The 12935-nt window shown below is 41.8% G+C and overlaps 1 protein-coding gene across 13 annotated transcripts in view; it reads right to left on the reverse strand.

The window, feature by feature from the left end:
* LOC117902199 (neural-cadherin) overlaps positions 1-12935 on the reverse strand; it is a 139859-nt gene that overhangs the window by 25499 nt on the left and 101425 nt on the right. Inside the window, exon 14 of one of the 13 annotated variants that reach the window (XM_034813413.1) lies at positions 6260-6282. The exons of the other annotated variants lie outside the window; for them this stretch is intronic. Within the exon in view, the coding sequence (XP_034669304.1) occupies positions 6275-6282 (8 nt within the window). The 3' untranslated portion in view covers positions 6260-6274. Of the gene's footprint in view, positions 1-6259; positions 6283-12935 lie in introns of those variants that run through there. 13 annotated transcript variants of the gene reach the window in all.

Consider the following 12935-nt stretch of genomic DNA (forward strand, 5'->3'; position numbering starts at 1 on the left):
CCGATATAAATAGTGTTCGATTTTTTTCCATTTCTTTCCATACCGATTCGATACCGTCTCTCAAAAAGATGTCACGCTTTGGTGCACAAAATGGCACAAGCCACGCCTTCGAGTGTCATAAATTTATGCGCTATTTTCGCCTGTTAAGGCACCCCCCGGAATCCCATCCCACACGCACACTTTTGGGTATATTTCTGTGTATGTATGTACGTGATGTGGCACAATGTCAAAATCAAAGATGCCATATTTTTCCCCAGCTTTCTTTGGCAGTGCTCTCCCCCACATACTTCGAGCTCTCTCCCAAATATTCCTCTAGCTCCCATTCTCCACCCATATATTCCTCTAACTCTCATTCTTCCATTCCCATCCTCTCATATTACATCCTCTTGCTTTCGCTTGTGTTATTTGCTGAGGCAAAAGTTTATCGTCAAGTTTTGCACTTGAATGAATTTTAACGATATTAAATAGCACAAAAAATAATAAACAATCACAAGGCATGGAAGAATTATATTCCACAGCTTTCGCGGCCATTAAAGAGGGATTTTTGGTTGTTCTGTTCTGCTGCTAAGGCAAACATTTTTCCCAGCAGAGAGTGTAACATGAAAATATAGCAAAGTTTATGTGTAGATTAGGATGTAATACATGATAAATGCCCATACATAAAAGAGATAGATTTACAAAGAAGCCCTCGACCACTAGTATATTCTACGACCTTTCAGCTTGAGGTAAAACTAATTGGCCTCGCTTCAGTATTCCTCCCCGTTGCCATTTTATTTTATGACTGCGATGCATTTGCAGCACACAATGTGCCGAAAGAAATCACAACATGAATCGCTGCCTGCATCCTGCATCCTGCTCTGAGGGCGTGGCTGTGTGGCTGTGTGTGTGCAGGCCATTAATGGGGCTTAATGTGGCCTGGCAATAAAGACAAGCTAACTGCATGTCCGAGAACAGAGATCACAATGTCTGTGTGGGCCGTGGGCTAATGCCATACAGCCATCCAGGCAGAAATGAAAGGAAAGTAAGGGAAAGGAAAGGAAAGGCAAAGGAAACTGCAAGTAAGGCCAAGACATCTAAATTGTTGCAAAATATTTTATTGCAATTCTTAAACTCTTCGCTTGCTCGCTCTACGGTTTGTGGATGTCGTAAAAAGTTGTTCAAATGCATTTTGTCGCTTGGGTGATGCTGCTGCTGCTGCTGTTGCAGTTTCTGCTTCTGATTTTTTTATGATTGTGGTCTGTTGTCCGTCCGACTGTCAGTTGGTCGGGCGGTCGCTCTGTCTGTCAGCCCATGTGACTGGCAGATCCTGTCGTCCTGCACTCGTCCCGAGCTTTGTCCTTCGTTGGGAGAACAAAAATTTATGCGAGGTCTACAACAATGTTGCGGTCTCTCTCCCTGATATTTTGCGGATGTCCGTATATGATTGTCATGTTTGTGGTTATTGAGGTTTTTCCTCCGCATTTTGCATTTTCACACCCCATATGACAGCTTCTGTCTGTCGAAGGCCCCTCAATTAGTGAGGTTCCTGTTACACAATATGTGTTCTGTGGCGTGAATATAAGAATATACTTCACTATCTTCCGATGAAAGGCAGCGAGGAACTGAAGGGCGTCTCTTTATAAACTAATGCCAGAAATGTGAGTGCCACGGTGCCACATTAGCTAAAAGCTCAATTAATTTAAAACATAAATGACACTTGATTTATTTCCACTTTGCTGCCGCTGTCCTTCTGCTTGTGCCCCCAACAAAAGTTCACAAATTCATAGACACTTTTTAATTAGTTTATATGCCAGACACAGCGTCACCAACACCCACGAAATACCACCCGAAAAAACCATTAAAATCAATTGACAGCAAGACAAACCTCCACGTCGCTGGGAAAGTCAACAACGAAATTTTTGTCACGTACTCGAGGCATTGGCAAATTTATGAAGCCAAAATTTGACAGGCTTGATATCAAGGGGCATTAATTGATACAAATAATAATCTATGGCCCCCAGGTGGACGATGATAAATCGTGGAAAGTGGAAAGTGCGCCTCCAAGACTGATGATGGAGGGGAAACAAAGTTTTTCCTCAATTTTCTTAAGGCTTTACTCGGCCTTTCAAGTTGAAAGTGAATACTAAATGTGGCATTAAGGCAACAGAAGGAGCAGCAGTCTTGCAACACGGCTGATAATAACATTTGCGGCAGGACAAAAAAGCAAACGAGGTTTTGGGCGCTTGGTGTTTTGCGGTTTTTGTGGTGCAAGTGAGAGCAGAAATGCTGTAGAGAAAGAGAGAGGGACAGATAAAGAGAGAGAGAGACAGAGAGAGAGAGAAACATATTTTTACTTTTGTTGATGACATTAACACCCAAGGGGCAAGGGGAATGGGCTAACAGGAACATCTTGCAGGCCCCGAAAATAGTTGTCATTGTTGCCTCTGGTGTTGCTGCTGCTGCTGCTGGTGCTCCTTTTGCTGCATACGATTGTGTACAATTACCAAATGGCCATAATTCTGTTGTGACCAAAAACTAGAGCCTCAGTTCTTGCACTTGACTTGTTTATGCCTTGTGGTTCGGAGCATTCTGGTTCTTTGAATTTATGCAGATACAGGCCCCCGAACAGCTTTTGCATAATGAATGGGTTGGCCCTGGGTTGGACATAGCCATGACAATTACTAGTCAGAGCCACTCTCGATGTGCACCACCAGTCCGAGTCCGAGGGAGATTCATTTTCCAGCTCCATTTTCCGTTTTCGACAGCAAATTGAGTGCCACAAAAGTTGGCCCTGTCATTGGGAACTTCAAGTGGGAATATCGACGGAAAATCGAGTGAAATCTGAGGGGAAGAGACAGCTCTAAAATGTCGCTAAACTACGTCAAGTGGACAAAGTGCTATATCACCAGAAACTTGCCCTGGAAACACACCTGCGACCACCGCTCGTGGGCCACGGGGGCGACTAATCATGATGAAGGGACAGGGCTGGTCAGGGCAGGATGCAAGCCCATGTCATAGTTTAAATTATGTGCGAAACTTTGGCCAAAACTTTTAATAGCATCCACAGCTTGCAGGCCGCATCGACTGGTGTAAACATGTCGAGAATTCCGGCTAACTCCCTGGCATATGTCCATTGATTGGTTAGCGTAAGCTTTAGGGAGTGGAAACAGTTGCCCCAAATGCGTGCCAGGCATTCACAAGACATGCACTTCGTTTGAGTTTTCCCCGCTCTGCAGTGAAGCATTAAATTGTACCTCTCAACTTTCAAACTCGGCTGCAAGAATATTTTACAATTTGACTAAGAGAAACGCGACAGGTGGAAGGATGATGAAGTGAGGGGAGTCTCAACTAATTGAAGTTATTCCACAAAGGCAGCTTTAGCTTTAAGAGCACTTCCTTACAGTCATCTCTATCGTCTTAATGGTGGAAAGTAGCTAACAAATTAGAATCCTATTAATACAAATTACTTGTATTCCGTTTGTGGCTGTTGTCTGACTTTGACCTTGGGTTTTCGAGAGGGGTGGTCGCAGACATTACAGTAACATCGGCCACATACAAATGGGATAATTATCTTGCACTCGAATGGCCATTAGGCATCTGAAGAACTTTCATCATTTGATAAACTCAAATTAATTACATTGATTTATGCCCTCACGCGTATCAAACGCAGACCAGAGACCAAAGACATGGCCGTCAGTCGGGATACTCACGCGTGACTTATCGACACGCATCTCGGGAGTGACACAGAGACATGAAATGGGCCATGGAAAGCGTTTTTGCCTAGACAAACCCTGCAGACAGACCCACGCATCAATCAATTTTTTGCAGCAATTTATCAAACTATTGCGATGCAATACAATTTAAATTGTTGCCTAGTTCTGCGGCAGCACGTCCACAAATTGCTTGTTTTACTTTAGATACAGTACACAGGAGTACACACGGGGGAGGAATAATAGTGGTTTCTTTTGAGTTTGTGATGCGAGAGACAACACATGGATGGGTGGTGCAAACGAAAATAGAAGAGAAACTAGGTAGAAATAAATAATTCAAATTTCTCCCAACTAATTTCGCACACAAAAAGTGTCGGTTCTATTCTTTCGACCACAACTGTGGTATGTCCTAGCACTTACTGCAAGTATATATTTGCTTTATTTTGTATGTGCTCTACTCATGTGAGTGTTGGAATCGCATCAACAATGTCGTGCGCATGTTTTGTCAATAATATTTTCCATTTGATTGATGTTCCGTGCCATAAAAACCATTGAGATGTGCTCCAAATGGAGATAGAATACGGAGCACGGGAAAGAGAAAGGAAACCCATCGATGTGGACATACACACAGAGTCATTCCCATACATAAATACGTATTTGTTCGCGTATATAGAGAATATACAGACGTGTTCATAAAAGCGTCTCCAGACTTTTGCCACAGCCTGTGCTGTGTGGCTGCCACTGTTACTTTCAACTAGCAGATGGTGCTGCACAATGTTTTGGCTTTTATGGTCACAAATTCATTGTTGTTACAGCCCTAGGTTTCCTCTTTCTCGTCTATCTACATCATCCCACTATAAATATTCTTTATGCCCCATTGCGGCCGGTGGTTGACTCGTATTACAAACAATGTGAATGGGAATGTGTGTGTTGGTTTCGTCTACAATTGCGGTTTTATGTCTGTTCCACACCTAAGCATAAAATTTCATTTTAGCTGCAACACGTTTTCATTAAAGTTAGGTTAACAAGTTTGACCTTGCGTCAGGGGGATGGATGGGAAACTCAATGAAATGCTATAAAAATGCTGAGAAGGTTCTTCTCTACAGCTGCTACATATATCTGACCTTGCAATGGGTTAGTAAAAATAGAGTCTTGCTTGCGATTGCTTCCGGTTGTTCTCGGTTTCATGGTTTCCTATTAAAAAATATAGTCCCTGGTGCTCAGAATTGATTTGAATTCTAAGAATTGACTTCGGCTTCCAATTTTACACGTTAAAAATAATATATTTGGAATTTGAACCATAGTAAATCGCATTGATATCTACGGCACCTGACAATCCTCATACTCTAGAATTTATTGTCATGGAAATTCATTGAAATTTTATAAAAAAAATCGAACAATCAAGAAATAGTTCTTTGCATTCCACTCTACAATTTCCATCATTTATTCTCTATGAATATGAGTTGGGACTCATAACCTAGCAACACAAATATTGCACATTTCATGGAGCCAGAGAGATCAAATATGCAATCATTTCAAATAGAAGAATATTCAATTCGGCCCTAAACAAAAATCTTTTTTCGGAACCAGACTTTTGCTGGTATGCAAACGGAAGCAAGGCTTATCTGGGGCACACGAATTTATAGATATGATTTTTCCCCCGTTTCTATTTCTATTTGTATTTCAATTTTTGATGCACACACTCCTACCCGTACTCATGCAATGTGTGCAATGAAATTATTTGTGCAAATGAAACAATGGCCAGAGCTCAAATGTTAGTTAGATGATTTTGGAAAAAATGTGTCTAAATTGTTGTATGGGTTCGTTTTTACTGGATCCAACAGTTTTTGTGAGCGGAAAGACATGCATGTGTGTGGGCTGCTGTTTAGAATTTCCGGTGAACAGTGCCTCTGACTGTACTCGATTTCCCTAACAGTTCTTTTTGTGTTTCCGAAAATTGAGTATACATTTTTGCGTGAAAATTAAAGTGCCTGTACCCACAAAAAAAAAAAACAAAAGAACAAAAAAAGAAACGCCCCACAAAACCGCATGTTGCACTTGGTGTTCTACAACCGGATGCATGCGAAATGTTTGTACGTTTTTTCACCATTCATTTTTCTGCCTGTTCATGTTGCCTTGGTCACTCTACAAATCTTGTTGGCATCCTGTACCGAGGTGTATCTACATATCTGTGTATCTCTGTGTGGGAGTGAGTCTCTCTGTGTGTCATGCTTATTTTTAGGTATTTTCTCTCCCTTCTCGCAGCTTTCGTTTCGTTTATTTCCATTGTGTTTTATTGACCCAAGCACATGAAAGTTTCAGTACTTTTCCTTGACTTTTCCCCATTTGCTCTTCTATCCCCTCCCCCGATCCCATGGTGCTGCTTCTGTATTTTCTAAGCAGCTTAAAGTTCAGAGGGATTGCTTATAACGTTAGCTGCACTGAACTCCAGCGTCAAAGTAATTAAAGTTTTTCCTTCATGCGGTTACGACGAGGTACCAACCTCTGACCCCCAGTGCGGTTTTTGCGGTGCATTCGATCTATGCATGGGGGTCATATGCGGGACTATACGGGGGCATGTGACTTTATTCACCTGCAAAGAAAAATAAAAGAAGTGGATTAGTTTTAGTGTTGGTTTTCGATCGATTAACATCATAAATTGTATTTAAATTCTGGACATCGTCTGCTAAATTGAATGTTTAATGGAAGAGTTAGCACAAACATGTTTTACCCCACCTTCCCATCATGGCATCATTATGAACTCTAAAGCTCATCCCCTTGGGGCCATCTCCTGGATTACACCTGTCAAAGGAAGTTGATATTTACTTATGCCTCTAATGGCAAACCTCCTCCCCTAGTCACTAATCAAAGTATCAGTTTACTTGTGCCTCAGATTAATGAACGATTTACATGCCTCGGATTACATAGCCCTGGGGCGAATTTAAGTTTTATTTGCTTTGAAGCCCCACTGCGAACACTTTCTTTAACACCTGAAACCAAATAGAATTTTAATTAAATTGTTTTCAGTACTTCCCTAAAACGTTGTTCCTTATTTTTTTCTGAGAATTCTTAAGCTCCACACACGGGAAGAAAGTCTGCGCTTGACAGTAGAAATTCTTTGTTATGTGAAATTACATTTTTTACATTCTTTCTTATGGTAGAAATTAATTTTCATGGTGCAAATAATGTTTATTATGTCATACATTTGTTTCATTCATTGGAAAACTGCAGGAAGTACTTTTTGTCCCAAGAATTTCGCTCTACTCTCTTGCATAATCTGTATTTGACGTTTGCCAGAAATCACGACAAAAGGTGACAAAAGTGACAATGAAAAGGAAGGAAAAATGGAAGTCCCAGAGCAGAGGGAAATCACAAGCGAATCCCCGAGCTGGACCACACAAAAAAGTGCTTTGTAATCAGCTTAAAGCGAAAGGACTTTGGCAGTGGAGATCCCTCTCTCCCTCTCTCTCTCTCTCTCGCTTCTTTTTTGTTGGTGTGAATCTTGGATTTTGCTTTTTCTTCCACGAGTAGGTTGCCTTTCTTTTTTGGTGGCTTCTGTTTTTTATGTGAACCAATTAGTGGACTTTTGGGGTTACGCTTTACTTGATTATATAAGCGATGAACTCGTGGTTAGTACTCCTCTGTCACTCTCCTGCTGGTGGATTACTTTGCAGGTGTTTGCTCCAGCAGATAATTTCATGGCTGTCTGCTTGCCCAAAATGTATTTAATTAACTTTAATTTGTTTTAATTAAAAACTTGAAAACCAAATAGAATTCGCTAACCGAGAATGTCCAGAGCGAGAGGCAAACAAATAGTGGAGTTTGTGTCGCTAAGCTCCTCCGCCCGATCCTAAGCAACATCGTGGGGCAACGTAACCCCCAACAAAATGGGGCATAAAATAAAAAACAGACAAAAAAACGCGAGAAGAGTGGCATAAAATATTGTAAAACAGCGTTCTCTGTTGCATTTTAATTACATTTGCATAAGATGCAGCTTATCTGCCCCATGCACCATGCCACGCTGCCGCATCGCAGTCTGTGCCATTGCCCTGAAAACCTTTCGATTTATTTTTATTTTCTTGCATATTTAAGAATAAATTAGAGTTTAAAACTGAAAGAAGTAAAGGTTAAAAGTGCTTTATGTTGGAATTATTATAGTTAAAAGTGAGAAGTCGCCTTCTGTTTGACAAACAGACATTTATTTATTCCTAATGTTTCCGTGCTTATTGCAGTCTTTTTTGATAAAAGACTTTCCACTATATCCAAACTATATCTGATGTGATTTCCCTGCATGCAATTGTATAACTTTTCACAGAGTTCAAAATGCATTAAAAAAATAAAAGTTTCTTTGGTCTTTCCTTTTTTTCCATATAATTCCTGATTAATCTTCAATGCCATTTACATGTCCGCACTATAAAAAGTGCGCTCCAATCTGTTCGCATTTATGTGAGAATGGAAATTCTTTTTCATTTCTCACTTAATTACTTTCAAAAAATGCCACAAGAGTTGAATGCACATCCTGTATCCCATTGGCCACTCCTGACATTCGCGCGTAACAACGGAAAAGCCATCCTCTCTGGCTCTCATCATCATCATCATCCGCAACGGCGTCATTTGGTGACAGTTTGTTCAAACAATTTGCACAAAAAACTCGAAAGCCGAGCATTTAACAAATACCCCAGAGAGTCACAGTCAGAGCCACACAAAAAAAAGTACTGTCAAAATAGTGGCCGCAACAAAAAGTGCTAACAACGGCAGAGAGGCTGGCGAGAAAAAAAGGATTCCATAAATAAAAGCGAGTCAACAATCTCGCAACACGTTGCAAGTGGCAATGCACATTGTTATCAACATTTCTCTGCGTGTGTGCGTGTGTGTGTGTGCGTGCTGTCCCTGGCAGTGGGGCGTGGCACGTGCCACAGATTAATTGCAGAGTTGTGTCCCAAAAACTTGAGCTGGCATAACCAGAGACAGAGAATTATGGAATTGAGGGTTCGCTAAGGCAAGAGTTATCTGAGTAGAGGATATATTTTATGCTTTAAATGCGCTTTTCTGTCCTTTTACTCTCAATCACTGCATCTCTACCTCACTAGTTTTACATGTCCATGTCCCCTGTTGTCTATGGTTCTCTCAAAAGAATCAAGCAAGCACTACAGAGAGAGACAGAATTTACACACAGTTTAGTGACCAATTCATAGATGAATCGAAGATTAAAGTCAGCTTGTTAGCATCTCTTTGTGGCCGGGCCTAAATTCCCAGTATGTCTTTCGAGTACTGCCACACTCTCTCTCTCTCTCTCCCTGTGTGGGTACCACCTCAATGCTCAATCTCTGTTCAGCCCACTATTTACCTTACGTGTTCACATTTAGTTCATTTGTTTGTGCAGCTTCCACTCAATATGTTCGAGCAGCAGTTGCTGTTGTGGCTTATTTCATTATCCCACTCCTTCAGGGCCCATAGTCATGTATTTCTTGCTGCCCTTCCGTGCCTCCGTTGTGCTGATAGTGCAGCTTGCGGAGGAGGAGAGCAAGAAAGAAATCTCTCCAGTTTCGGGCCAAGTCAGCTCGTCTTGATTTGGCTTTTGGGTGCGTGTTTGCCGAGGCCTGACCTCGTCCTACGTCCGTCCGTTCGGGCTCTCTGCTCTCTCGACTGTTCGGTGTAGCAATCAGAGAATTTACTGGCTCGAAGTGGAGGTGAAATCACAGTCGCTTCAATAAAATATACACGTGAATGTTCTTTCCATCTTCCCTTTAGTGTGTGTGTGTGTGTGTTGGTGTGTGTGTGCCGTGTCCTTGGCAGAGGAAGCTTTTTGCTAATTTGTTGCCAGTGGAGCGAGCGGGTTTTAAAGCAGCTGCCGAACAACTGCTGGCCAACTGCTGATAATAATTTCCATGACCCCAATTTCGGGAGGGGTGTGGGAGATTCAATAAAACAATGGAATGAAATTCAATTCGGAGGAAACTCAATTAGTCGCTGTAGAAGGAATATTCTTTTCTTATATTCTCTCTCTCTCTCTCTCTCTCTCTCGTTCTCGCTGGCTTCCAGGCGTTGACTGTATTTTGATTATAAACTTTTCTGAATTATGCGACTCGATTGTGAGCCACAGAGAAAAATAAAGAACGAGAGAAGAATAAGAGAAAAGGAGACACAAAGGCCACAAGGAAGCTAACAGTTAAACGAGACTCGAGGACGTGTCCGTGGGATAAAATGTTGCCAGAATTCTGCTCCTTCTAACAATTGCACTCTGGGTCCACCCAGGAGCCACACAGACAATAAGCAGTTCGACCATTATGGTAGTAATAATAGAGAAAAGTAAGCAATGCTGCTGGTACTCGTAAATGGCGCTTGTGTTTGTCCTCTGGCGCAAAGGAAACTCGAATTTTAAGTCCAGCATGCGGGTCTCATCTAAAAGGAATTGCAGCTAATCAATAAGCATCTGCAGATTGCACATTTATCTACGTTTGTAACTTAAATTGTTGCATAAAAGTGTAGACTAAAGCTGAGTGAAGAAGTTATGGACTGAGATCTAAACCTTAGGAAATGTACATGCCACATAAGCAACGAACATCTCTGACCACAGGCAGCGACACGTGCTGGAAGTTTTGTCTAAAGAAAACTTTTTGCTTCAGCAATTTTTTGTATTGTCCTTCCTGCCATCGCATAACAGCGCCCACAATCTCTTGCTTCTTCTGTGGTCGCAGCAGGACCTTCTTCTTCGAGACATTTACGACTTGTTATGAGGCCAAGTCGAGGATGGGGGCCCTCAGAGCCAAGTGGCAACACTTGAGCTCAATTGTCTGCGCGTTGACAATGCGAATTACAGCGGGGCGGAGGGGCAGAGAAAATGAAGCACCCGCTTAGCTACCACAAAGGATATATATAATTTAGACAGAACTTTAAGGACTCCCACAGCCACCTGCCACCTGGCACCGCACAATTAAATCATCAAAAGTCTTTGGGTGCAAAAGTTATTTACAATCCACTTTCAATGAATCAATAAGGTACGAGTGGGAGGAATCAACTTTGACAGAAGTCAAATGGCGTTTACTTTCGATTGTGTGAGAGAGGAAAGGCCATAAAATTCTGCAGTCTCACACGAACTTTTGCAGTTTTACCATTTTATGGCATTTGTAGGAAAAGTTTTTTTGTTTTTAGTTTTTGTTTTTGTGGTTTTCCGTACGGTTCAGCATTTATGGCATTTCTATTTGCCTGTTACAGATTTTATGTTTTTGTTTATTCTTGGTTTTTGCCCTTGCTTGCAGCTTTAATTTGGTTACCTTAAAGGAAGAAGGATTTTGGGCCTATGGATTCTCTTTACCACCCTAAAGTCTTGAATATATTTGTCTTCTTTTAATATTAGCCATCAACCGAAGACAGGTTAACCCGAAATAGTGTACATATAAACCAATCGTGGCAAGAGGCAACTTTGGAACGTTTTAATTAGTTTGCGGAACGAACACTCGGCCACACATACAATTCTCAGTCCAGAGAGGAGCCGCGGCGGAGCCCGTGCCTGAGCCGTATGCGCAATGCACAATTGCATAATGACTTAATTAAAGTTTTCACAAGAGCAGCAGAACAGCAGCCAGCAGGAGCACCACCTTCACTTCACCGCCACCAACCTGATAATTAATGCAAAATCTTTAACACGCACTAACAATTCCAAGTTTGTCGGCGCATAATAATCAACTCAAGTTGCGGAAAAACTTTTGCGTTTATTATCAGCAAGCAGGCCCACGGAAAAAGCATATTGCACACACAGATTGCAATGCATCTTAATGAGCGTTTGAGTTGGCTAAAAAAGAAGGTGCGGGAAAAACGTAAGAGCCCAGGCAGTAGGCCCGAGCATGATAAAGTGCAGGCCCTAAAGTCCACTCAACCATAAAGATATTCCCTGAGACTCTGAACTTGGGCTTGTCTGCTACTTCCACGGTTTCTGTTCTCTGTTCTGTTCTGTTCAGTTCAGTTCTGTTCTAAGCGGCTTTAAGTTGGCGTGAAAAATTGTTGAGCCAAGTTGCAAGAAGTTTTCGGGTCAATTAGAGAGTGCGGGAGAGAGTAGATAAAGGTGAAAAAGACTAAGGGCAGAGTAGATAAAAGGTGCGGGACATAGTAGATAAAGGTGAAGGAGAGCAAAGGTGGAGTGGATGATGCTCCAATAGATTTTGGGGTCAACCTTCTTTCACTGACATGATAATGAAATTGTTTCTGCTTTCCTTTTTGAATTTTTTCTATTTTTTCTCGTATTACCTGTTTAACGTGAGAAAGGTCGCCGTGTGACAGCTGGTCGAGCTAATAAACTTTCGCACTGATTGTGCTAGAAAAATGTGATAAATCACTGGGACAAAGACATCGAATACAGGACACCCTAAAATGTGTACACAAAATGTAGGACAGCCTTTAAATAATTTTCTGTATGCTCTGCTCGTCTGACTTGGACAGGGTATTGGAATCTCACTGCAAATATATGTATATTTGAAGACCCTTGTTGTCCCAGCAGCGTGCACTTGACACGTGTTGGATCTGTCGCACATAAAAAGTTTCCCCAAATGTGATAATTGTCAAATTATCGCAGCAGAATGTCGCACAGAGAATGGGGAAAAGGTGGACAAGCGGCAATGGAAGAGCTCTAGTTGGAGCAAAGTATGAGCGAACAAATGGCAATGAAAAAGCTAAAGAGGGATTAAGGGAAGATTATATGAGGAAAACCATTTTGGTCATTGTCCAGTGGCGTCAACTAATTGTAATGAATTTTTCAATTCTCCCCACATCCCCACACACACACACTAACCAACACACACGAACATATATCTGGGGGATCCAGAATTTCCACGGACTGATGAATGATGCACACTCGCTGCTGTCATCCATCACAGGACACACACACGGACTTGGTGTTTGTCGGAAATGGAAACGCGGCGCTTTTTGCGGTCAAAGTTAGACAGACAGACGCATGGCTTCTCGCTGGCTATCTCTTTCTGTGGATTTATATCCATCTCTTTCAGTGGATTTTTCACTGGCGTTCTCTGACTCGTTTTCCCTAACTTCACTGCTATTCAATGAAAAATTAGACAGACAGCAAGGGAGAGAGTCTGAAGTCATAGAGAAGCACGCAACACGCATTCGCATTTGTAATCCAAAATAATGGCATTTTTAAAGTGTTGCCAAATGATGTGCAATGCCACATCTCTTTTCTCTAGCTCTTTGGCAGCTCTTTCTCTCACTGCCAGCTCTGTGCTCGGGGTAAATCCC

The sequence above is a fragment of the Drosophila subobscura genome, chromosome U, assembly GCF_008121235.1.
Source record: "Drosophila subobscura isolate 14011-0131.10 chromosome U, UCBerk_Dsub_1.0, whole genome shotgun sequence".
Classification (NCBI taxonomy): domain Eukaryota; kingdom Metazoa; phylum Arthropoda; class Insecta; order Diptera; family Drosophilidae; genus Drosophila; species Drosophila subobscura.